This window comes from Ambystoma mexicanum, chromosome 1q (assembly GCF_040938575.1).
Source record: "Ambystoma mexicanum isolate Mex_15411 chromosome 1q, UKY_AmexF1_1, whole genome shotgun sequence".
Classification (NCBI taxonomy): Eukaryota; Metazoa; Chordata; class Amphibia; order Caudata; family Ambystomatidae; genus Ambystoma; species Ambystoma mexicanum.
This window is the reverse complement of record NC_090922.1, coordinates 1,391,548,796-1,391,575,539: the sequence shown is the minus strand read 5'-3', so window position 1 is coordinate 1,391,575,539 and position 26,744 is coordinate 1,391,548,796. Positions and strand designations below refer to the sequence as shown.

The 26,744-nt window shown below is 45.2% G+C and overlaps 1 protein-coding gene across 1 annotated transcript in view; it reads left to right on the top strand.

The window, feature by feature from the left end:
• LOC138548034 (cytochrome P450 4B1-like) overlaps positions 1 to 26,744 on the top strand; it is a 567,791-nt gene that overhangs the window by 336,598 nt on the left and 204,449 nt on the right. Inside the window, exons 7-8 of the mRNA XM_069642251.1 lie at positions 6,610 to 6,716; positions 19,662 to 19,852. Of these exons, the coding sequence (XP_069498352.1) occupies positions 6,610 to 6,716; positions 19,662 to 19,852 (298 nt within the window). The remainder of the gene's footprint in view (positions 1 to 6,609; positions 6,717 to 19,661; positions 19,853 to 26,744) is intronic.

The window sequence follows — 26,744 nt, the reverse complement described above, 5'->3', positions numbered from 1 at the left end:
GTCCCAATCCTTATATCACAGCCTCTCATAAACCATGCGTGAAGGCTGAGTGTCTTGACTTCTGGATGGAGAACCGACTTCTTCTTGCGAGAGAAGATCCTCTCTTTGTGGAAGACGTATTGGAGGGCAGATGGACATGTCCAGAAGGTCTGGGTACCACATCCTCCTGGCCCAATCCGGGGATATTAGGATCATGGATATCCTAAACATTCTCAACCTCCTGATTACATGCAGAATCACGGGGACTGGAGGAAACACGTATAGGAGTGGAAATTTCCAGTCCACTATGAACGCGTCCCCTAGAGCTCCTCTTCGAGGAAATTCCCTGGAGCAGTACAGTGCGCACTTCTTGTTCACACTGGTCGCAAACGGATCCACTTGAGTGGTTCCCCAAAGGGCGACGATCTCTTGAAGAACTTCCTGAGCTAGTTCCCACTCGTGAGAGACTGTGCTTTGCCTGTTCAGAGCGTCCTCCGTGTTCCGCTCTCCGGCTAAGTGAACTGCCGACAGAGTGTTTGCTTCCTGTATTGCCCAAACCTAGAGCTGCATTGCCTCTCTGCACAGTAGTAGTGACCCTACACCTCCTCTCTTGTAGAGGTAGTACATGGCCACTGTGTTGTCCATCATTATCAGGACATTCTTTCCCTTTACAGAGGGCAGAAAGGCCTTCAGTGCTAGTCTGATTGCCCTCAGCTCCAAAAGGTTGAAGTGTAGTTTGGACTCTGATGGAGACCAATGACTGCTGATTGTCAGTTTGTTGGTGTGGGCACCCCAACCAGTGAATGAGGTGTCTGTCACTACCGTTATCTCCGGCCATAGTTGCCAAAAAGATTCTCCCTTGAGAATGTTGTCTTTGCAAGCCCACCATAGAAGGTCCTATGCAACTCTGCTCGGAACTTGCAGTTGATCTACATATTCCCCTAGAATTGGGACCACTGAGAGCTGAGGCCCCATTGAAGGGATCTCATTCTAAATTGTGCCTCTGGCACTAGAAAAATACAGGATGCCATGAGGCCGAGCAACCTTAGAAGATTCAAGGCCGGCAGGTGCTGAGCATTATGGATTTTTTTACCATCTGTAGAATGTGTTCAGCTCTCATCTATGGAATGCTATCATATGGGACTTCTTGTAATTGAGAGAGAAGCCCAGTCTGTGTAAGAAGTTCCAGGTGATACTGAGATGCTCCTGGTCTTGCTCGGGTGAATGAGCCCTGATCAACCAATCGTCCAGTTAGGGGTAGATGGGAATCCCCCCCCGTCTCCTGAGACTCGCTGCCACTACCACCTTCAGCTTGGTGAAAACTTTTGGGGCAGAGGTCAGCTCAAATGGCAGAATTCGAAACTGAAAATGAGAACCACCAACCGCGAACCAAAGGTACTTTCTGTGCTTGAGATGGATTGGCACATGAAAGTAAGCATCCTGAAGATCCAATGATATCAACCAGTCTTGGAGTTGGAGAGCCTGAAGGATTTGTGAAAGGGTAACCATCTAGAACTTGTCCTTTCTGAGGAACTTGTTTAAGTTTCTTAAGTCCAAGATGGGTCTCAATCCTCTATCCTTCTTGGGAATGAGAAAGTAGGGGGATTACCAACCCTTCTTCCTCTCCGCTACAGGTACATGTTCTATTGCACCTTTCTCTAGCAGGGTTAATATTTCCTGCACAAGGAGCAGATCTGGAATTTTGACAGAATTGTATCCCGGTAGATGATCTTGAGGCCTTTTTTGAAAGGGAAAAAAACCATGGGCTACCGTTTCCAGTGCCCAAGCATCTTTAGTAATGCCCCGCCATTCGCTCAGATGCTGAGAAATTCAGCCTCCCACCGAGGCTTTGTGGGTCAAGGCCTCAGAGAGACTTGGAGGCAGCTGCAGCAGTGGCTGAGGGTAAAGAGGCCGCTGCTGAGGCTGATTTCTCACCCCTTCCTAGTTCACCACGAGGGAATTTTCTTTGCCCCCTTTTGTCCTGCCTGTCCTCTTCCTCTACCAACTAAGGAATAGAAATGAAAAGAACGACTCCTCCAGGAAAATGAGCCTGAATAGGGTTGTAGAGGTTGTCGAATGCAGGCGCTAAGGGACTTAGCCGCCGCCATGTAGATCTCCAGTTTCTCTAGACTCACATCCGCCTTGCTGCCAAACAACCTCAAGCCGTTGAAGGGCATGTTGAGCAGTCTGACCTGCATATCCGGTGCAAACCCCGACATTTCTCAACCACGCAAACCTGCGCAGTATGGTGCTTGCAGCCAAGGACCTGCTGATGCTGACTGGAGACACTATCCCATTGCCTTCTTTCCATCCTTTACTATAGCCAGGAAGCCGTCTCTTTCTTTACCTTCCGGGATGTGATCAGCCGCCATGGAAACACAGGGCCTCATTCCGAGTCGGGCGGTAAGGGTTAACGGTCACCGGTAACGAGACCGGTGCCGTTAAACCCTTACCGCCCTATTCCGAGTTCCCTTTGCGGGTTGGAACTTAACACCTGCTTTTTGCAGGCGTTAAAAAACCAACCTGCAAAGGGACCTTGGAGCTAATTACGGCACCTTCCCCATTCCCATTGAGCCCTATGGGGCAAAAATGGGAATGGGGAAGGGCCCATGGTGAATGGGGAATTGCCGCCCCCGCCAACCTTGGAATGGGGCGGTAATTCCGCCATTCACCATGGCGGAGTCGGAGTGATAACGGCGTCAACCAAGGCGCTAATAGCGCCTTGGTTAACGCCAGGGTCGGAATGAGGCCCACAGTCCCACATGGTATAAGAAAATCTAGCCACGGTACAGGTGACATTAGTAGACTTCAAGGCCATGCTGCCTGAAGTGAAGACCTTGCGGGGGATAGAGGGATGGGAAGATTGTTTGGTTGAAGTGGCAGGCTGAACTACTAAACTCTGAAGCGTAGGGTGTTTGGTAAGGTAGTCTGGATCGCTGCTAGATAGTCTATACTTCCTAGAGAAGTTTCTGTTCACAGCAGGTCCAGATGCTGGAGTTTCCCAATTGGCCACCGTCTTCCTCTGAAGGGCCTTATGGAAGGGCAGGATTGGGTCCTTCTGAGGCCCTTGGTCTAGGTTGTCCGTCATGTCATTCTGCTCATATGCCGGGGAAGCCCTATTCCAACCCATGTATTCTGTGACCCTGTTCATGAGATTTCTTTAACTAAAATCTGCATGCTCTGAGGGGTCAGGCCTACCAAACTCCAGCACAGGTGAAGTGTCAAGTGCACCAGCAAACTGGAGGGAGTCATGAAGGTCTTTCATCCTTGACGCTGGGTCAATGAGCTCTTGAGTTACATTCTGAGTACCAAATTACACTCCAAATGGTGAAGTTTCCTCATCAGAAGCACTTTCCTCCTCATAAATTGAGGACATGGACTTAAAAAAGTCTGTTTTTGGCACAGGTCTATACATTTTATCCTGAACCAGTATGGGCTTCGCTGGGATCGAAGATTCCGTCAACGGCATCGAAGACGGCTTAGAAAAAGGGGTTGATTTATCAGGAATTGCCCTCGGTTTTGGCTTCGAAGTGCTCGTTGCCGATGGCGTCGACAATTTGTGTTTTTTGACGGTATAGAGGACGGACTCGGTTCTCAAGTTGATACCTTTGATGCCTTCTCATCGGGTTGAGTATCTCGACGAATAGCCAGCTTACTGCTCGGCCTTGATGAAGTAGCCTTAGACTTCCCTGAGTCGTCTGAAGGAGCGACCGGGGCATGGCTCCGGCGAGATTGGGGGTCGAGGCCGCAGTCTCAAAAATCTGCATCATTTCCACTATAAAGGCATCCCATTTACGTGGGGAATCTGATTTTGTCAGGCACCTGATTACCTTGGTAGAGGAATCAGATGAAGAAGAGGGAGACCTCTGGCATCTCTTCTTCGTCTTCTTCGATCGACTTCTCGACCGTGACTGCTATTTTACGTCGAGTGGAGTCTCCAGACCCCCCAGATTTTTGTCCTTCTTAGTAGACTTCGAAGCCGCCCTCCCCAGCGCCAGTTTACCTCTGCATTCCCGGAGAGCTTTTTCTGTCAGTCCAGTAGACTGACAGGATTGGTAGTCATCAGTACGGTGGTCTGAGCCCAGACACCACAGGCAGACACAGTGAGGATCAGTTATTGACATCTTCAACCCGCAGTCGTAACATTACTTAATTCCTGACTTCGGGGTCGAAGAGGTAGAAGATGAAGACATTTTCGACAGAAAAATGAAGCGCTCTGTTAACACTTGAAGCAAAAGCTTTCGGAAAAAATGGTAATGAAGTCAACGGGCGCTAGACAAGGGTGGATCTGTGCAAAGTGTATTTTTGCAGTGCAAAGTGATTTTGCACAGCAAAAGGACACTTTGCACAGTTGCATGAATCAGGGTTTGTGTCCTCAGTGCAAAGTCACTTTTCAGCAGTGCAAAGTCACTTTGAACTGTGCAAAAATTCCATAAATGGTGCACTTAGTCTCACTTGTGTGTAGCTTTTACGAGGCATGCTGTCAGGAGTAGGTGTTGAAGTTTTCTGGGCTAGCTAAGGGTTTAGGCCTCCTAATTGCACTCTGGCAAGACAAACTTTGCCAGAGTGCAGCTCCTTCTGGTTCTGGCCCATTTTCTACACTAGCACCTGATGTGTTTAAGCTTAGGTAGGATAATTGTGTTGTTATGCATAAAATGTGGTCTTATTAAAATTAAGAGCAATTAAAGACATGTATTATGGTGAATTGAGGTGACGGAACCATGTCACAGTTTGGATATTTCGGACCAAAAAGTACACCAAGACCAGATGCTCAAAGTTCAACATTTCTATTAGATCTATATATTGGGGTGGGCCAACTTAAATATAAATAGGATATTCCCCAAAGAAATAACAAAGTGTATGATCACATTCTCCAACCAAGGTTTTTTCCAATCTCAGAGTTGAGTGGTCAGGCGTAAGAGTCTCAGTCATCAATGTTCCAGATTCCCAGAGGAGTTACCTCACTCCTCCCTACTGATACAGGCTCCAAGATTTAAGAAACCCTTCTTCTGTCCCTTTGAGCCTTGATGTGGGCTTTCTGGGTTTTCGTACCCCAAAATTAGGCCAGCCATTGATGTTCTGCAGAACCGTCCGTGTTCTCTTACATTTTGTGGTTGGAAAGCTAGATAGGAGGCGGAGATCCCAAAGAACTGGTTCTTCAAAAGGTTTCAAAGGGCACACCAGACTATGCTTATAGCAGTAGGTGGTTTGGGATAGGCAGTAAATCACATGCCTTGGGGAAATGTGACACCCTTATTTCAAACCAGGGCATTTGCTTGAAGTGATTGGTACTGCATTATACTTGTGTTGGTTGCATTCATATGATGTCCTTGATAACTATATATGACTTAAGTATATCACCTTTTGCGCTGCTCTTTTATTGTGCATTTGTAAGGTACTTATACATCAAGTAAATTGTGTTCCAAAGCGCCCACAGGGCAACGGGGAGGGAACATGGGAATGAAATGCAAGCATAATAACAATGAAGATAAAGAGAGGCGGTCCTACTAGGCCTTGTGAGCATTCAGAGCGGGCAAGTTCAGAGAGAGAGAAGGGATGAGGGGTTTGGGGGGCTAAGTATTGGAAGTGCATGGAGGGAAGTGCCAGGGAATAAGTTGCAAGCATTTGTTAAGTGCTTGGCAGAGATCACTCGGTAAGAGTGGTCAACTGACAAAACAATAAGTGCATGCCTGTGAGATGGCATAGGCCAGTGGGAGCCCGTCAGCAAGTGCTTTGAATGGGTGGAGGCTGAGGCTATTTGGGGGGTGGGAGAGGCCAGGACCAAGAAGGACACCTAAGTGCACTGGTCACCAAACTCAGCAACTGTGGGGTTTAGCAAGGGAGGGAGAGGGGGAAGGAGAAGGTGAAAAGGAACGTCTTGAGGAGCTTCTGGAATTTGAGGAGATCCGGCTCAAGACGGAGAGGGGGGGACAGGCTGTTCCGCGGAAAGATATTGGCCACCAGCTTGCTGTTTGGAGAAGCGTTTGACACACAAAGAGTTGGCGCAGCGGGAGCGTAAAGATCTTCAGGGAGAGTATTTGTTGAGAGCCTGTTGTAGATAGCATGGCCCCAGATCCCAGACAGCCTTATGGATGATGCAGAGGGATTTGAATTTGATCCTTGCAGCAACCGGGAACCTGTGGAGAGATTTTAGGGCTGGAGTGATGCATTCCCTGGTCTTCAAGCCAAGTATAAGTCTTGCAGTCCTATTCTGGATAAGCTGCAGGGGTCATAGAGAGGAAGAAGGTAGTTTAAGAAAGAGGCTATTGCAGTAGTCCAGCCTAGAGAGTACCAGAGCTCTAGAGACATTGAGCTTCTTAATTGTGCATACTTTATTAGCCGGAAGAAAGAAGTGCATTCTTTATTAATACCATATATGATGATGAGCATTACTGACTTTGTGTTCCGCGCGTGTGTGTCGGTGTGTGTGTATGATTATATCACATTGCCAATGGTGTTGAGGGGAAGGTGGCAATATTAACAATTTACAACTACAAGCTTGTCTACGTCTTCCACATCTCCGCAAAATAAATCAGCATTTGCCAGGACAAGTATATGCTTCATTGTGTGCTGAGGGTTATAGAAATAGCTAATCAGTATATTCATTACATTCAACATTTTCTTTTACAGACAAAGTCATAAAGCAAAGAATTGAATCTCTGAAGGATGTTAAAGAACTTGAAATTATACAAAAGAAGAGGCATTTGGACTTGCTTGACATTCTTCTGTGTTCCAGAGTAAGTACTTGGAAACCCAATATGTGAAAGAATACATTATGTCTGTAGCCGGGTGTGGTGTACTGAACTAACCGGGTGCTTGGTGTATCATTTAAAATACTGAGCATAGTGACAGCACAGTTAGGTGATTGTTCCTATATAAGGATTGCAGTACTGCAATATCTAGATGGGCCACTATATCAGAACGATTTAGCCCAGCATCTTAATTTATTATTAATAACTATTTACTATCATATACTATCTGTCTCTCGCTCGTGTAAAAGCTTTATTTAAGATAGACTTAGATGTCTCCCGTGATGTAATTTTTTTGATTATTGGCCTTCCCCCCTTTTTCATACATCCTCCATAGCTATAGTATGTTTGACCGCTTCTCTGAGCCCTTGTGCCTTGTAGTCAAAAAAAGTATACAGGTTCTCCAATATCTCCTTATCATAGGTCGCCTCAGTAGGCCAATCATTTCGCATTTTACCCTTATTTTCCCGCAGCCATTCCAATGGTATTTTAGATTTTTCACCTTATAGCCAGGAAGTACCTGACTCAAATGATTCAGCAGAGTCTCCCTTCTCCAACCCAATTTACCCAAAATAATGTAACAAAAATGCCACCAAAGACAAACCTGCGTCACAAAAATGTCCAGCCAAGGAACCCCCTACTTTCCCATGCCAGTTTCTTAGTTGTTCCTCACACTCACTCAACTTACTTGCTTTCAACACAATTGCCTCACTTAGCTATTCACCATAATAATACTTCTCACTCTTATACAATAGGCAGCATCTTCATCAAAAAATACACGCCGGCCAATAACTCTGTGATATCTCCTTCAATTCAAGCATTGAAGGAGCACAATGTTTTCCACTACAACACCACTGCTCTCGCTTTCTTTGTCACTAGTACGGTATTCTCTACTTGATTTTGATTCTTAAAAATATGTACTCGCACCAGGCGGATTAAACCATATTCGGGCGCAGATGACAACTAAAAATGAAATGAGCATGAAAAAGACTGAAATTTTACCCTAAACGCATTTGGATTTGTCTGAATAAGAAGGTTTCAACCTCTTTCAAAACACGTCCAGGGTCTTGCTTGTTCTAATCTCCAGTGTACTAAAACACTGTCTTTTCCAGACTACAGGAAGATACCCTTCACTTCTTCGACTAGGGCTACGCCTGCACAGTCAATACAGAATGAAGGACGCCAAGGGTATACTTTAGTGATGTATCTATGGGTGGACTTATGCCACCTCACCCCTAGGTGAGGGCTCCAGCCAGCCAGACAAACAAACTGGAAGATACCAGGACAAACCTCACAATGGATGTGCTGGGTGGGATACCACTGGACACCTCTAAAATAACAAACTAGATAAAAATATATACAATGGATTTACAACATGAAACAGTTCACTCACTCCTTCACAGCATTCACCCTTTCAATCCCTGTAACCTTGACTAAGTCCACAAATGCACTCTGATTCTGCCCTTACCAAAGCCCTAAAATCGAAGAAACAACCATCTTTTTCTCCTATTTCCCCTCTTGCTTTACTCCCCAAAAGTGCATGAACCTGAAGCGCTCTATTGGTGCTCCTTCTATTCGTCCTGCACGGATGGACCACGGTATCACACCTCTGGGGAACAGACATGCCTTTCACCAATATGACATCCGTAAACCTATCGTTTTAACTGTGCACGGAAGACTACACCCCGCAGAGAAGCGCTGCAGCCGAGTTGTGCGGATAGGAGATCCCCGACGCCTCGGAAAGCCTGGGCTCCTATGTGGCTCGCCAAATGTAGAAGTGGGCCCCTAATAACCTTAACCCAAAGCAGGCCGACCACTTAAGAAGTGAGTGCAAGTTTTGTATGTAAAGCAAGTTTATGTGTTTATGTGTGTTTATGAAACACTTGTTTATAGGCGCGTTATAAATGCCATATCATATATCATATCATTGTACAATCATCTGGGGAGGAGCTAAATGATGGTGTAGAATCAAATTAACCTGAGTCTCACCGAACCACATAAATTGACACATTATCTACATTTCTGTAACAGTTAAAACCCTCCCATATATTGTATTACAATCCACCCCCAGATATGATTTGACAAGACTGATACAAAAGAAATTCAATCTTTCTCCTATTCTCCAGCTCATTGGTCGCAGTTTATCTTAACTACCATCTTCACATCATATTCATAGCACACCCCTTTTTAGGATTCATCCGTGGCAGGTCGTGACATCATCACATGGTTACACATTCATTTACAAACATAATTAATTACAAGTCACAGCTGGCCTGAGCCCTTTAACCCTCAATGTAATTGCACATGGATTGCATGGATACTTCAAATGACTAGAGAAAGAGGAGAATAAACAGGTTTACTTTGAACTGACGATAACCATCTCATCTACCACGATTTTACTAGGTGCCCCGAAGCATTCAAATCTAAATGACTACCATTTCAGCATGCATGGCACATCCTGAGAAAACAATCAAAACCTGTGGGTATCGGTCACTACGGCTTCCAGCGTCATTTCACCCCATGTTTATTGTTGGTCAAAGCAAATGGACGGATCCTTCTGAAAACTCCCATGCACTTAAGAGAGATTACATCTGCTTTGTGCGAAACTACTACGCCACAAACGCCTGTTAAGTTTGCTAGCTGACCATCTGCTTGGTTAATCATTACTTCTCCTCAGGCCTCCAATCCTGCAGAACTGGATTTTCCCAACCACTTAAAATTCACCTTGTGTACTCCTGACTGCAGTGTCTAATTAATGTATAAAAACCCCACTACATGTGGATTGCTAAATTCCCTATGTATTTAGATCAATATGCATGCATGTTTAATAAAAATCATCTCTTTGTTACAGTGGGTTCTTCATAACCAGCCCCAATCCACGCATGCGCATTATGAAACTCCTCATCGCCCATAGGCTCTTCGTAACACCATATCTGGATCTTGTTATATTTCATTTGGCGGTTTTGGCATTTTATCTTGCTACATGCGTGTACATCTAATATATATCAACTTGAACACAAAGTAACACGAAAGTAACATATCCCATTCAAATCGAACAACACTGCATACATATCAAACTGCAACATTGTGCCTTTTTCATTGCACCCCCAATCACAAATATGGCACGTGCAACATGAACACCTCTTCTTCGTTGGGACCTTTCCTGACCACCCCAACAAAGTTGCATTTTGTGCAATGTCGTCCAGTCCTATTTTTTCTTTTGAAGGCAGAGAGCTTTTATGTGGCTTGGGCACTGCTTTCATTCCTAAAGGCTGCTATGAAAAGTAGAATATGTAACAATGATCTTACACTAGAGGTTTCAGAAGCTAATTGTTACGTTTTCCAATGAATAGGCTTTTTTGGATTTGATCTGTATTGTTTTAGTATGTGTTTTGAATGTTTTTCATTTGATTACTTGCACTTTGATTATGATTGTAAGATTATGATTCGTGTATTGTTATTTATGTACTATTTGCACCTTTTGCATACAGTGTTGTTTTAAAAAAAAAGGTTTATATACTTGGAATTAAATGTTTTAATCTTGTGTGTATCTGTTATCACCTTTTATGGCATATTCTGCCAAAATAAAGTAAAAATTAAAAAGAAGAATACAGTGCCCTGCTCTCTAAGTATCTGTTAGGGGTTCCGACCAGCATTTGGAAGGCCCCTGCTCCACTCCAAGATGAACTCTAAATACATCACCAGGTAGGACAAAGGCACTTTTCCATGCCAGCTGATGTTAGGTGTGAGAGACTGGCTACATTCTAAACTTTTGCCCTTTATCTCATTGTCAGTCAGTATTTATCATATCTGGTTATATTAAAACCAATATGTGAAGTAAAGTATTAAAAAAAATATAAATGCTCACAATTGTTGTCCTAACCACACCAAGTAACCGATCATTAATCTAGGACATTATGAATCTAGAGCAACCCTCCAATGGGCATATCCTACAAAAAGATGTTTCTTACGCTGTTTCTTAAATGACACCAGATTTGTATTTTGTCTCATGGTAATTGAGTGTTCATTCCAGAGAAGGGGTGTCTGCACATGGATGCCCTAATCTAGTGTGGTGCCGTCATTGGCAGTTCCATTGTTGGCTTTTGTCAGCTCTAATGCAATATGCATCCCTCCTACTGATCATATTTCACCTCTGTGTGTTACCTGGGAGACCCTGTGCCATCACCTTTTACCACTGTATTCAATTCCGTGGAACAGCATGTCTGATTACATGGAAGAGCGGGTGGGTGTGCATGGGGGTCTTGGTATCAATAAAGTAGTTCAGCTGTCTGATTCTTCTCAAAAGATTGCTGCATCATCTATAAGGCAGTCGCCCTCAAGTCGCTGAGCTACCTCGCAGAGAAGCTCAGCATCTCCGGCAGACAGCGCACCAACAGAAGCCAGGACACGTGCAGACTTGAAATCTGCCACTGCAAAAAGGAAAGGACCAGAAAACAAGCCTTCTCTGGCTACGCCCCAAGAATATGAAACCTCCTCCCTATCAGCATCAGAGTCACTCCCACGCTCGTACAATTCAGAAAAGAACTCAAGGCCAACCTTTTCAAGGAATCTCTCCGCCTCAACACCTAGGCCATCACATCGCCCCACACCTCAGCTGACTCGCTAGACGCTGCCCACCCCACTCCTACCCGCCAGCCGGTACAGCCGTACCCCTCCTTTGTACCCCTCTATATCTCAGCCGCCACTGTATATCTGTTCTGTTGCCACCTCTGAATAGCCCTCTGATATGCATCTGTACTGTTGTATACCTCTGTAAGGCACTCCGTTATGTATCTGTATTGTTGTATACCCCCGTAAAGCACTCTGTTGCTTCTTGAGGTCTGCACTAAATAAATCCAATAATAATAATAATAATAATAATAATAATAATAAAAAAGATAGGGAGCAGTCCACTTATCATGAAGATCACTGGGCTTGACTGCTCTTTTATCCAAACCAGCTGGTTGGAGGGCAAGCTGTCATGGTGGTCATGCCATTATTTCTAATAATAATTGTATTTGTTTTTAGCTCAAATAATGAACTTTTACAAACATCATTTCATTCATCATTCAAACAAATTGGATCAAATCAAATCGTTTCATCAACTTCAGACTATTTTAACACTACTTTATGATCAAAATACACCAGCAGAGTTCCTCTAATTCATTCATTATTGTACATTTGTACTCACAATTTGTTGACACTCCAAGGCCACTTTATGTACCGTTTTACTTCTAAAAATATAAACACACAATACAATGAGAAAACAATATAATATTATTTAAAACCAAAACAAAATATAATATAATTGTCTTTAGAACACACGACATTCTTTAGAACATACCGCATTCTTCCACTGGCCCAGATGGCCCCGCTGTTTATTAATCTGACACCATAAACGGTATAATGCTATCTGGACAGACTCTTGTGTCGGTATTTAAAAAGTAGTGCCAGTAAGCATCAGTTTTAACTGAATCGCATTGGCTCCCAAAGTCGCCCAGGGAACACATATACCACATACACATTATAGAACATTGGGTAAGGACGTGCCTTGCTGTCTCTGGCATATCTGAATTGTTACATATGCGACAGGTTTGTGGACTGTAGGGATAACTTTGTATACACCCTGGATCGTAAACAGCCGGATTTGCTTCATGCAAACACAGCCTAAAGTCTCAGACCAACGGGCTGGGACATTTGACAAGATAAGCCTGTGTCTTTAAGTATTTGTGTGATATGCCTATAACGTGTATGTCATCTCACAGTTTTTTAAAAAAAGGTATAATTTCTTACCCAGTCCCATTTTTCCATTTTCTTTGTGAAGATACTTTTCAGTATCTTGTACTGGATACCTTTTTCAAGATCTGACAACCAGTCTAACAACTGGAAACATTCCTCATTTAATCACTGATAACATTTTCTCCCCCCCCCTCTTCTGTCTACCTCATAGCTTTGCCCCAGTATACTCAATAACGGGCACTTTGGGTTACTTCTTAACTTCAAAAACAACAAACTTTGCGACTCATCACCTGAACCTTTAAAGACACCAGACCCAGTTCGAGTCTCAAATAGGTCATAGACGTTGCTGGTGGGAGGCTTAGACTCTTTCTCCAGAAGAGACCCTCTCGTACACTAGCCAAGATACGTCCCTCATGGCTAGCGCTTCCAATCCATAAAGGATGGCAGGTACAAAACTCTGCTTGTACAGCTGGATGATTCCTTCTAGCGTGTAACCTGCAGATTGGCTAGCAAACCTATTTATGGCGTACATGCCATTATTTAACCAATTTGTGATGGGCCTTCCAATGTTTCTAAGATGTGCACAGTACATTAACTGGGATATCTCGGAAGTCCCAATACAAAATGTAGCATATCAAAAGTAGGGATTTGGATGTTCCTTTCTCTTCCTTAGCTAACGAGGCCATGGGACCTCTCATGGGAAAGCCAAACAGAAGATCAAAGGGACTGGACCATGCAGGAGAACATACCATTTACTTCAATACAGCATACCCAGCATGCCTTTCAGCGCCTTGTTGAATATGAGGTGGCTTATAATAGCTCCACATCATTTCACCCCCAGACCAACAGGCTAGTTGAGAGATTTCACAAGCTACTGAAATGCATGATCAGTGTCCTGGGAAAAGTAGTATAGATATGAAGTTGGTACCTGTGTCATAGATTGCATATTAGGGAATATATATATGAAAGGAAAAAAATCCTAGTTAAAGCCTTTTCCACTACTTGGGGGATTTATTATCTGTAGGAGAACAGCTTCTGGATACTATGACCCAGTCCCCTGCTTAATTCTGGGGGCCGTTTGGAAGGTGGTGGTATGGAGAGGATCTCCTGGTCACCTCGCCACAGTTACCTGCACTTGGAAGAGGTCAGCCATATTGCCTGAACCCCAAGCACACACAAGGGTCCAGGCCCTACCCACCCCTTGGCCCATCAGTGGGAACTAGCCCTGGCTTTGATCCACATGTTTATAATAGTCAATCGGTTTGTGGTAAGGGTCAACCACCACAAATGTGAGCGTCTAAAGCTCTACCTAGGCACACCCAAATTGCGAACACTTAAATGATAGGCTTTCACTTTGAGGGAGAACCTTCACAGGAGTAGAGTTTTCAGGGCTACTGTTGCTGGTTTCCATACCGAAGGGATCTTCTTCGAATAGCACTTCAGTACTTGGAATAGGTTTTTGTTAGTCTACAACTCTCCAAATGCAGAGAAGCTCACACGGAAATCGGGGTACGCTGAGGAAACAAAGTATCTCACTCCCTGCATACTCCATGTCATCAATGACTCGAATAGTACATAATAACCTGGGATGTTTGAAATCAGTAATCCAAATGCTATAAACACTGCAGCCCTGAACTCAGTGCCGGCAGCCCCGGGTAAGGACATGACGGCACACCTAAAATCCAAAATGGAATGAAGGCCAGATATAGGCTTTGTTGAACCCACTGAGGTCAATCAAGCCTCTGGTGTACTAATGAAACTTCAAATCCATGCTCACACTCAATCAGTGCTCAGAGGTGAAGACCTTGGGTGGGATTAAGAGCCACTCTGGGGAAGATTGGAACGCTGTATAAATACACCCAACCAGAGTTGTGTATGTGGGTTTTTAGAGCATTTCGTGGCTGGTGGTTAGAGGAGTTTGGAGTGCGTTAACAAGTCTGTGGAAGACAAGAGACTGTGAGAAAAGGGGGAAGGAGCCAGAAGGAGCTAGACAAAATGGAGAGGTGTTACATTCAAGAGTAGATGGTAGGAGGTGGTTGTGCTAGGAGGTGGTGGTGAGGGACAGGAGGTGGTGATGAGATCAAAATGAGGTACAAGATCGGAAAGATGTAGTGATATCAGTGGCTGAAGACTTGGAGGAGGTGGCAAAAGTAGAAGGTGACAAGACTCAGTAGTAGGTGGGAACATCAGAAAGCGGTGCTAGACCCTAGAAGATGCACTTAAAAGCTGAAGTAGGTGGAAAGAAAGAGAGCAAGTATAGGAAAAATCCCACAGGCTAGTTCAACCATTAGCTGGACCAGATAATGGGAGGAGGAATGAGATGGGGACCAGTAGGTTACCACCCGTTCAGAAAGGTGAAGGGAAGTAAGCCTATGGGTACTGCCTGGAAGCTGGAGAGGCATATTGGGAACTACGAGTGTTTAAGGGGAAATCCTGGTTCATCTCCAACTGGACAGTATGTAGCAGAAACTCAAGAGTGGCAAAAAAGCTAAGCCAAGCCTGAACCAGGTGGAAGAGCCTTGACACTAGAGGTAGATATGGGATCCTGGAAAGCCTGCATCTAGTTAACATACAATGGGCCTCATTACGGGTCCGGCGTTAACCATACCGGTACTACCGGTGGGTTGCCGTCGGACCGGTAAATATTTACTGGTGCCTGACTTCCCAGTGCCACCGGGAGATTACAACCCCGGCAGCCCGGAAAGAGAGGCACCGGTAAAATGTAAGTCCCGATTCCCATAGAGTCCCATAGGACTCAATGGGAGTGGGAACACGGAAGCACCGGCACCGTTATTAACGGTGCCGGTGCTTCCGTGACCGGTCTGCCTACCATGGCCGCTGTGCTCGGCAGGGTCAGACCTGTCAGGCACAGCGGCTATGGCAAGCAGACCTGTAATATGCCAGTCTGGAAACAACAGTGCCGGTAGGTTTACCAGCACCCTTGTTTCCGGACCGGCAAGGTCGTAATGAGGCCCAATGTCTTACTGTCAACCTGAGATGAGAGGACTTGGCATTCCCCAGAGTTGGAGACCTTTTCTTTGTGTACATGAAGGCTTTTCAGTTTGTTAATTACAATTACACTAACCCTCCATCTTCCTTGTCTGGTCGCTTGAGCATCCTTCAAGTACCTTGTAGCATGACTTACTACAACCTGGATGTAACTTTTTCTCCGATGCAGTATGGGAACCCAACTGTCCCAAAATGTCCATTCCATTTCCCTCAAAGGACCTTTCTGCCACTGATGGTGAAATGGGTAGGAGCGATAGGTAGAATATTCCTGCTTATTGCTACATTTTTATGCTCAAGAAAAACTAAGCTCTACTTTTGTTTCGTAGATATGACAACATCTATCTACTCTGTCCCAAGAAATAAACAATGGTATACCTTAAAAAAACATAATGTCCAATCAGATATTTTAAGAACTGTAGTCACAAAATAAGGCAAACATTCGCTATGGACAAGGAGGGGAAAAACTATAGAATTCTCAATTGAAAAAGGGGTAATGCAGGGGTGTGTTTTAGCCCCTGCCTTATTTAACCTGTTCATTGATGATATTGCTGTGGAAGTGTCAACATTGGTGGCTGAGACCCGCTCTCTCAATGCCAATCACTGGGCAATTTGCTTTTCGCTGATGATGCAATTTTGATTTCAAAAACTGAAATGGGATTGAGTAAGCAAATAGAGCTTTTTCTGATCTATTGAACTCCTAAGATTTGGTCACAAACTTTGATATGACAAACTCTATGGTGTGCTGTGGGGCCAGGAGAAATGTCAAGTCACTTAATTTACGCCTAAATGATTGCTCTACTGATTAAGGCACTTCTTTTGGTTATCTGGGCTTGCGAGTCGAAACAGGACGGGAACATTTTATTTATTTATTTGCATTTGTATCGCGCACTTGCAGCCCAGGGACATCGAGGCGCTGTTACATGAATATGTAAGAAGTTTGACGTACAGTTTAAGGCGCCTTTAGGCTTCATGGTTAGTTACAACATAGCATGACAAGTTACATACATGCAGAATGATAAAGGACAATATGTTGGTACTACCTGAGAAGGGTGGTGCCAGTTTACAACTTTTCAGTTAAAGAGCGTAGTTTTGATGGCTTTCCGGAAAGCTAGGTGGGATTCGATCTGTCGAAGGTGAGGAGGGAGTGCGGTCCAGTGTGTGGCGGCCAGTGTGGAAAAACTGGAGCCTCCTGCTCGGGTTTTACGGAATTTAGGTGTGAGGATAGTGTTGGAATAGCCTTCTCTGAGGGGTCTTGAGGCAGTATGCCTGATAATTCTTTGTGATAGGTATGGGGGTGCGAGCTCATGGAGGCATTTGTGGGTGATGGCAAGAGTTTTAAAGACAATTCTCTCTTTGACTGGAAGCCAGTGGACCTGTCTTCTCATTTCAGTGATGTGGTCTCGTCTGGATGTTCCAGTGGCTGCCCTGAGTGCGTTATTTTGCACCAGCTGGAGTTTGTTGAGGTTTTATTGGGATGTCCCAGTGAGGAGAGCATTGCAATAATCAAGCCTAGACCCAATAATCGACCTTGCAATAGTGAGGCAATTCTCACGGGATAGGAAGGGTCTAGATGCGTTAAGCACTTTGGTGTAGTACGCAGATGATGAGGCAATGGCATTAACCTGCCTGTCCATAGTCAGGTTGGCGTCCAGGTAGACTCCAAGGGTCTTGACATTGTCAGAGACTTTGATGGGAATGCTGTCAATGGAGAAGGATGAGTACTGCTCATCGAGGTTGCCCAAGGTAGTGGGTGATACTATGAGCAGGAGCTCAGTTTTTTCGCTGTTGAGGCAAAGCCAATTGTCCGCCATCCAGGATTGGATGGTGGAGTAGATGGAGGTGAGTGTGGTAAGATCTGCATCATAGTCCCCTGTGAGTGGAATAAGCACCTGCGTATCATCAGCATAGTTAGTGTATGACATGTGCATTGCGTCGAGGATGCTGAACAAGGGTCTTGTAAAGAGGTTGTAGAGGGTAGGTGCAATGCACGAACCCTGTGGGACACCACATGTAATGTGGCTAGGGGTGGCACAGGCAGTGTCAGAAAATACTTTCATGACTCTCTGCTGGAGAAAGGAGGTGATCCATTCACATGCCTTAGGGGAGAAGTTGGCCTCAGTAGCTAGATGGCGACACAGAGTGTTGTGATCATCCAGATCAAAGTCTGCTGACAGGTCAAGGAGCAGGAGGAGCGCAGGTTTGCCTGTGTCTCTGATGTCGTCCATTTGGTTCTTTAGGTCTAAGAGGGCCGTCTCAGTGCCGTGTCGAGGGCGGAAGCCGGATTGCCGTAGTCCAAGGAGACGGTTCTTTTCCAGAAATTCTTGGACTTGCAGGTAAGCTGCTTTGTCAAGAATTTGTAATAGAAATGGGACGTGGTGATGGGCCTATAGTTCCCTGGAACCGTTGGGTCAAGGGAGGGTTTCTTGAGAAGCGGGTGAACCCATGCTTCCTTAAGATCAGGTGGAACATGTCCAGACTTGAAGGATGAATTTATGAATGCGGTAAGAAAAGGTGCTAAGATTTGTGCCGAGTCTTTGATGAGTTGGGCGGGACAGGCGTCTCCTTTGCAGTTGGAGGGTTTGATGGCTTTGAGCAGGGTGATAACTTCAAGTTCGGTCATGTCTCTGAAGTGGAAGGTGGATGGTGGGGGGGAAGTAGTCGTGGGCGGTTTAGGTGTACCGTTATGTAGGCTAGCTATGAGGTTATTGAGAGCTTTTGGTGGCCGCGGATTTTGTTTTGGAGAAGATTGAGTTTGTCAAGCATGGCAGACTGAATGAACATGGAGTAATACATTACTCATGCCATGAACATTCTGTTCAAATATAAGGAGCATTGTTGAAATGTATGAGAATGATGAGGCACACCACTGAAATGGATTTTTATTTGTATGGATATGCTATTGTTCCATAAGCAAAGCCAACACGTGTTTCGACCCAAAAGGTCTTTGTCAAGGAGTGCTCGCTATATGATTATGGGATCCTGTATATGGGAGCTGGAGAGCAGCTTGTAGGCCAGCGAGGCCTCTGGATGTCAGATGCGCAATCAGGGAGAATGTCAGTTGTGGCACAGTTACAGAGTCAAGGAGGGATGAGTCAGGCAGAACGGAGCAAACAGTCAGCACTCATGTAATAGCAGAAGGGGGTTGCCATAGTCCAAGGGTGCGTGGACGAAGTACCCAGGATCTTGGAGCATTCTTTGCCTGTAGTATGTTACGGGGGGCCTGCAAAGCCCAGCCAGGCCTGGACAGGGCCATAGATGTGGGCCTTTGATTTAGGGGCCGGCTTCCACCTGCCGGCGCCTCAGATTGGGTGATGGTGAAGAGGCAGCCAATCAAAAGGGGCACAGCTGATTACAATGGGTGGCTACTCGGCCCAAGGAAGGGTCAGCCATCTTGCAGGGTGAGGATTTCTGCAGGGCAGCATGGCAAATGGCTACACAGAAGGTTTAAGCACATAAAAGTTGCCCCCAAACATGAACATTTTTTGCAATAAGAATTAAATCTGCTTCTCCCTTGATTAATGCACGTCATATGCGCTTGCCGGCAAAATCCTTGATAATAAATACATTTTCACAGACCCAGCAGTGAAAATTAGGTTGAGCCTTGTTGGCGCAAATGTATGGCTGGTTCCACATAGATGCTCAAGTGGGCTCGCTTCCTCGTGGGGGCTACTTCTGCTGTAGGTTGCCTTGCAGGCTCTGCCCCTACCATAGTTTTGTTGTTATGGATGCACTGTGCTAGCAGCGGTGGTCATGCACTGTGCCTGCAGCCCAGGACCTTCAGGTGTGCCCTGCGTCTGTGCCTGAGTCGGCTTTGTCTCTTATCTTGCTGGGTAGATCTGCCAGCTCATCACAGTGTCCTCAGTGTGATCATGCCTTGCCCAACTTTCCTCCAGTGACAGCAGCACAGGGCTATTCGAGTGATGCAGGCTCCATTATGGTGCGTGGGTCATTTCTGAAGTTCTTTTATGCACAGCCCTCCCGCTGCAGCTAATGGCGCCTCTGTAATTGATCTGAAATTGATGTGGAATTGAATTTTGCTATGTGAATGCATGCTAAGAATTACAATGTGTCCAAGCTTTTAGAGTGCATATGTGAAATTGTAAACCATGGCTATGGGCCCTGTTTTCATTTTGGCACTTCTTTCGCTAAGCCACACAATTCATCACAATGTGAATGCTTGCTTAGGATGAAAACGGAAAAGGATTGTCGGAGGAAGACCTGCGCGCTGAGGTGGACACTTTCATGTTCGAGGGACACGACACCACAGCCAGTGCCATTAGCTGGACCTTATACTGCATGGCCAAGTACCCCGAACACCAGGAGAAATGCAGGGAGGAGATTAAGGAGATTCTGGGAGACCGGCGGGACATTGAATGGTAAGACCTGTATCTTCTGTGTGCTCAGATCTAGGTCATGTTGACTATGCCACCCACATAACAGACAAAGAGGTGAGGTCTAGGGACTTACCTGCTGACAAAGGCACCTTGGTTCTATCTGGGCTTGCCTACACCTTTGTGATTCCGGTCCCATCATTTTATAGCCCAGTCACACAAACTATTAGCATGTTAAGTAAAAGTGGTCAGAATTACGTGTTCAGACATCCCTGTGGATCGCATCCTGTTTTTTACATTCTGTTCTCAATAAGACAACACACCAAACTATTTTAAGCTCAGGCCCCTCTGTTCTAGATGCTCCTTATACAATCTTCAGCAAAGCCATCTTCTGCTGCTTGGAGCTAATCCTGAATTAGCTCAAATATAATGCAGGAGACAAGTGCTGTGCCCCCGGTAAATCCTCTCCTCTCACCAATCATCCCTGGGATCGGAAACCTGTGTTGCACTCCCATCAATCTATCTCTTTTAATTTGATTACACATGTATCTATCATTATTGGGGTATGACAACGTGAGTGGAAGAGGCATTAAGTCTTTCTTCACGAATAACCTTTCTTTATATATTTCTGCTCTAGGGTTTGCCCTTTTGGTGTTGCTGCATTTGTGTGTCCAGCCTCCTGGATTATTACCTGGAGAGTACACTTAGCCAAAGGGTATATAGTCCTTCTAAGAAAAAGAAGCTTCCTAAAGTGCATAACATACATTGCTGAACAACATGATTGTTAGTACTTCTGTACACCCTCATTTTTGGTTTTGGTGCATATGGTGGTGCTAGGACCACCTATGTGCCAAAGCATTGCTAAAGGAAGAGAGAGACACATGGAGTATTAGGGAGCAAGACATCTTGTTGGCATTGTAATGGGAAAGAATTGGGCATTAAATCAAAAATTGTTATATTCTGTATCCCGGTGCCATTTAATCCAATCGACGCTTGCTTTACAAGGATGCTGCCAATTAAAATGCTGGTATGAAAGCACGTGATTTCATCTGTTGTCCAGTCGCAGTGTGATCCTGTCTCTTTAGCATTGGGAATTTGTGTGGGCCAATCTCCTTTCCATCCCCCACCCAACATGGCCGTTCAGTCCTCACAGACCCATCGCTGATGCATTTACAGATTGCCTCTTGCGCTGATTTCATCCATTCATAGGGGCTAGCTCCCATGAAACTGCATTGTTCACCCAACCCGCTAACGACGTGCATTTGACATGGAACGCTGTGTTTTGCCACCAGCCGTTTCAGCGCAGCGCTTTTGGCACAGTCCCTATTAGGCGCACCCTGTTGGCCATGGCCATCAGGACACATGGACCTGTGCGCCAAGAAATCTATGTTTAACTTAAATATATTGCTATCTAAAGCACGGGAAAGTGCAGTGCTTTGGTTGATAGTATATTTAGCCACTATATAACGTAAAGTTGTCCTTGTTGGTTTGTTTCGGAGCACAGTAGTGTGCATTCAATTTTCTACTTGTTTTTTACATTTAATGTCTCAAGCATACCAACATTGTTAGCAAGAGTAAAGTACAATCACCATTTAATTGTGATTCAGATTGTTGTATATTTAATTGCAAAGTGATGGTACATCAATGAATATTGCCCATGCTGAGAGCGCTGGACAGTCTTGATTCTATTAAAGACAAGGAGGCGAGCATTATGCTTTTCTTTCTTTATTACTGCAAGTCAGCAATTTCAAATCGTCAACATTTTTTAACTTTTTAAAAACACTTAAACTGGCTAAGCATTTTGTTTCTTTCATGTAGAAATCAAATAGGTTTGACAGTTCAAGTTCTTTCTTTAAAAAGTTTCTTAACTACAAATCCCATGAGTCCATGCTTCCCAGTAGGCTCTCTCTGACTCCTGCATCCAATCAGGCTCCGACCTCAGGTATATATCCTCTGCATCAATAGTCCTTCTCCTCTTTCTTTGTTGCTGCCGAAGTCAGTTAAGTGCCTTTTTTATGTTTTTGTAACAAGCTTAGGCCTTTATATGTACTTGTTGAGAATATACGTTGATCAGCACAGCGTTTACACATCAGTATAATTATAAGTAAATAGTGTTAGTAACATGTTACGTTTTTCGTCACATATTTTCTTTCAATTTTGAGAAGGTAGGAACCGGAGCAGCAGGCAAACGCACCCGCGTGAGGCATCCGGCTCCTCCTTCCCCCACAGCAGCGCAGAAGGAGTTTCCCTCCTCATTTCGCGCTCGGTGCACGAGGAACTTAGGACCCCGCGAGCGCCGTGTGAGGCAATCCCCTCGCGGGTTGAAAGCGTCGCGCTCGTACGCGCACACGCCAGCAGAGGTATCCCCTTGCAGACACGGCGCGCAGCAGGCTTTAGGACCCCGTGGCCGCCGGCAGGGGATTCCCTCTGCTTACACGACACAACGTATCTCAGCATTGAGATTTCGTTCACGCTCAATTCAACAATGCTGATTACTTCTCTCCACGGCATCGGATAGAGGTTTTGAAAAAAAAAGGGGTATTATTTAAAGCGTGGAATACACTGCGTGTGGGCATAAGTCTGTGTTCCCTCCGACAGCTGTTAAGCTAAAGATAGAAATGGCACAATATAGCCACACAGCCTCACGCAGTACATCTCCTGAATGGAGTGCTGAGGAGTGGGAAGAGCAACATGTCCCAGAAGAGGACCTCTCCCTCAGCTTCAAAAAGGTTCTGGGTGACTCTATCACAAGCAGTATCACAGGGCATGATGCCCCTAGCACAGAGGCTAGATCACCTTGAAGCCATCCTGTACAAGGAGGACAAGACTCCCAGAAGTAAGAGGGCTTTGAGCCCAGGGGAGGGAACATCAGGAAGACACCCCAATTCAGGGGTAGAACAGGGCTGTAAAAAGGCTCGGAAGAGGACCCCCTCTTTGACGCCCCCGAGCACAACCGAAGGGGTAGTCCTGACCCCTCAAGAGTCTTCTGACCCAGTGAGTAGGCTTAAAAAAGCCTTTATGATGAGGACGGTGGTGTCAGACTCTCGACCCCCTGCTCCAGGGGTGGATAATGAAGGGGATGAGGAGGATCCAGGTTATTCGCCTGACGATGAAGGCGAAGAAGACATTATAATGCCTCAGCCAAAGCAAGCTACACACCCTCTAGTAGAGGAGGAAGAGTGCCTTCTAGACATGTTTGACCCGGAGGCCATTGCACATCCTAGATCCTCGGAATGGGTGCCGTCACTGAGAGTGGCTCAATATATGACGCAGCACCTGGGAAAGCTGCTGGACAGAGAAGTAAGGGCAAAGATGAGAGCGGAATGCCCTCGCCCACTCCTACCAGGGAAAGTCACAGACACCCCGGAGCTGGACCCCAAGATGGTGACGTTCATCACTAAAACGACCAAAGATATTAGCAAAGGAGTAGACAGAGCCTGGCGAGGGTGCCAAGACAGAGTCCTCGACCTGGCGGGCCCGCTTGCCCAGATAATGGATCTGGCAGGGAAGGCTTCAGATACTGGGAAACCAGTAGACGCAGTGGCCCTACGCAACTGGGCACAGAGAGCCATTTGCCTCCTAGGCAACGCTAATTGCGCTCTCTCAGCCGAGAGACGCGGGGGAATATTGCTGAAAATAGCAAATTGAGTGACCTCGCCTCATACGAAGCGGGAGGAGAAGCAAAAGGTCTACTGTTCAGTGACACGTTTGCAAAGGAAATGTCCCAGTTTGTGGGGACTTACTCAGCGCTAGAGAAAGCACAGAATTCTATCAAACGAATATTCCCAAGTCGGGTTTTTGCCGGGACCGGACGGCGGAGAGATGTCAAACCTATTTGATTTCTACATGAACGAAACAAAATGCTTAGCCAGTTAAAGTGTTTTAAAAAAGTTAAAAAATGTTGAAGATTTGAAATTGCTGACTTGCAGTAATAAAGAAGGAAAAGCATAATGCTCGCCTCCTGTCTCGCTGTAGAATCCGCATGCTCTTCTTTTTCATTTTTCAAAATTATTTCAACCAACCTTACTTTTTCTTTCAGTGCAAAACATTAACAGAGTATATGGCATTTAACATCTCATGTTTCTGAACATATTCATATATTCCAAAATGTCATATATGGCGACCTGCATTCATTTCTAAAGGTTCTTTCAATCCATAAGGCTTGAATTGATATACAGACAAACATTTAATAAAAAGGTACAAACAAAGTTCCTTTAAGAAGACATCACATACTGTAAGCTATGAATAGCATCAACATTTAACATTTGGGATAAAGTGAAAAGTTTTTCTGAACTCGTAATTACACCTCGATTGTTCCAATATTCACTTTAGATAAGTGTACTCCTCAAGGGTCCCTAGTCAATGAGACCTGGGTACTTAGTGTTGGTCTACTTAGTGTTGAAGTCACTTTTTAATAGCAAAAAGTTCCAGACGCTTTAGCAGGTTACGGTTGGGTCTGCCTTCGTCTGGACCTGCTTAGTGTGGTCCCTTGCAGGGAGTAGAGTTTCTTCACTTGGAGGCTGTTAGTGGGTGCTGTAATGCGGTATAGTTGCACTACTTTAGAGGGACTTCATATTGGGTGTCTGAATGAGCATACTGTCTTGAGATTGTGTCCCTAACTCCGACTTCTTATTCGGTTGTTGGTCCAGACTCACGCTCTCTATTCATGGAATGAGCTGTGAGGGCCCCCAGAGCTCTAAACTGAGGTAGAGGTTGAAGAGGGATGGGGAAGCCTATCCCCTCCTCCACCTCCTACGAGGTTCATGACACGGAAGAAGGCCAGGAAACACTGCAATTACCCATTCTATTTCAGACGAATTCCCAACGGACCAATGGTTGACAAATATGTCAAGAGATACCCCCTCAGCCAGCCATACGCCCACAACAAGCCCTACAGACCAGGTGCGGTACAAATTTACCCCGGAGTGGACGAGATGCCCAGGCTATAACCAAAGACACCTCAATTGTCTAGATTAAAGCACCAAGAAGCCATGATTCCTGAAGTAGTTAGAGACACCACGATTTAGCAGCGTTAGACATAAAGCACATGAAGCACACGTGCCATCCGCACTCTGAGACATAAACACACACTTGAATACATGAAGAACACAAGCGTACAGTTCTATAGTTAGAGGACAGAGACATATACATACTGTCATTGCTTTTATTATTTTCACCAGTGGCTAAACGCAGCAACGCAGAAACCGCAAGAAGCAAGAGGTCCTGAGCAAAGTTTGCAGATGCTTACATGCGAATAACCCTATTGAACTGCAGCAGCACCTAAGGGACCAGACAGAACCGATTCTGACTAACCTATGGAGAATGTAGTATAGCACAAACACTGTAGAATCCACATTATAATAGTTTAGGAAAATTACAGCAGGCCACAGGATACGGATGACATTCCATTCCCTGGACAACAATGGCACCAGCTGCAGTAAATACAAATAAATCCTCATAATTCATAATTCATAGCTGCACAGCTCAAAATCATGGTTTCTGAACATGTGAACCGGCCAACACAGACAATGGACAGCGACCAGTGCTGGGAAAGGGAGCTGATGGCAGGCTACCACACAGAGGACCACAATAAATATGCTACAATGTGAGGCAAGTGTTGCACTGAGCAACAGAGCACTTTCATAGACTGAGGTGGTACACACAAGTTACAATGTAGACACATAGTCATTCTTATTACCTTGAAAAGGTACACCCAGAGCTGAGAACCCTTGCAGATCCCAGGCCTAGGGACGTCAGCTCTAGCCAACCACAGTTCAGTATCCTAGGGGTGGGTAGCAAATGATCAGAACCAATGGTAAGTCCACCATGCTGCAATGTTGTTATAGATAGTAACTTGGGGATGGACCAGGCCAGCCACCTGACATTTGAGGGCCTGTAGAATAACATGTATAGTGTCCACTATAGGTGGTAAGAGGCTCAGTGTCCAATTATTTAATAGGGTTGATAGGTTTTTGGAGAAAGGTCCAAGTAATGACGGAGCAGTGACATAATTTTGCAACAAAACTGGCCTTCGAGCCCTTAGAAGTTGAGATGCGCTGGGATATTTCCTGTTCCTGTGCTGAACCCTGTCGGTTTTTGCTGTAATAAACCGTAGTTGGAACTTGCCGTTGACCGAGTCCTCCATTTATCCTGAAGAAGGTGTTGGGCCTTCCTAGAGTCCGCAAACTCCTGGTGGCTCTCTGCCATAACCAGGAGTTTGTCCCCACAAGGCATAGGAAGTTCAATTGTTTGCTTCCATAGATGGCAGCGCGGTCGTATTCAAGGGCATGGCTTGTGCAGCCATGTGTGTAAGAGAAAAAACCAAACTGTAGATGCTCAGTGCATGGAGATGCATTGTGAGTGCACACTCCATGCAGAAATAGGTCACCTTGTCCTGCAAACATAACATGCAGACACAGCAATCTATTTCTGCATGGATCATGCACCCATGTACTGAGCGGCTACTGTTTGCTTAAATATATTGTCAACCAAAGCACTGCCTTTTCCTGTGCTTTGGTTGGTAATATATTTAAGTAAAACATAAATACATCTGTCCCTGCACCCTGCTGGCTGTGGCCAGTGCCCAAAGCGCTGCACCAGAACTTCCGGCTTCCCTCTTGACACACCTTCCTTTAGTGTAGACGAGAAGCAACGTTCCACCGAGATGGGTGCTGAATCAGCATGTGATGGTGGTTGGAGTCTAGTGCTGAGACAGCTGGGAGTAAGTAGGTGGAGAAAAAATACACTTTCTTTGAATTTGCCTTTAAGCGAAGTGCATGTTGTATGTTGATGTGTGTGCACTCTGTATGTGTGTGCGTGCAATCATGTATGAAGTGCTTTAAGTGGTTTGTGAAATCAAGGGGGGTGTAATGAGGGTCCGTGGTCTAAATGATTGGCGTGACCTGAAGTGTGATGTGCTTGTCATCCAAGGTGTGGA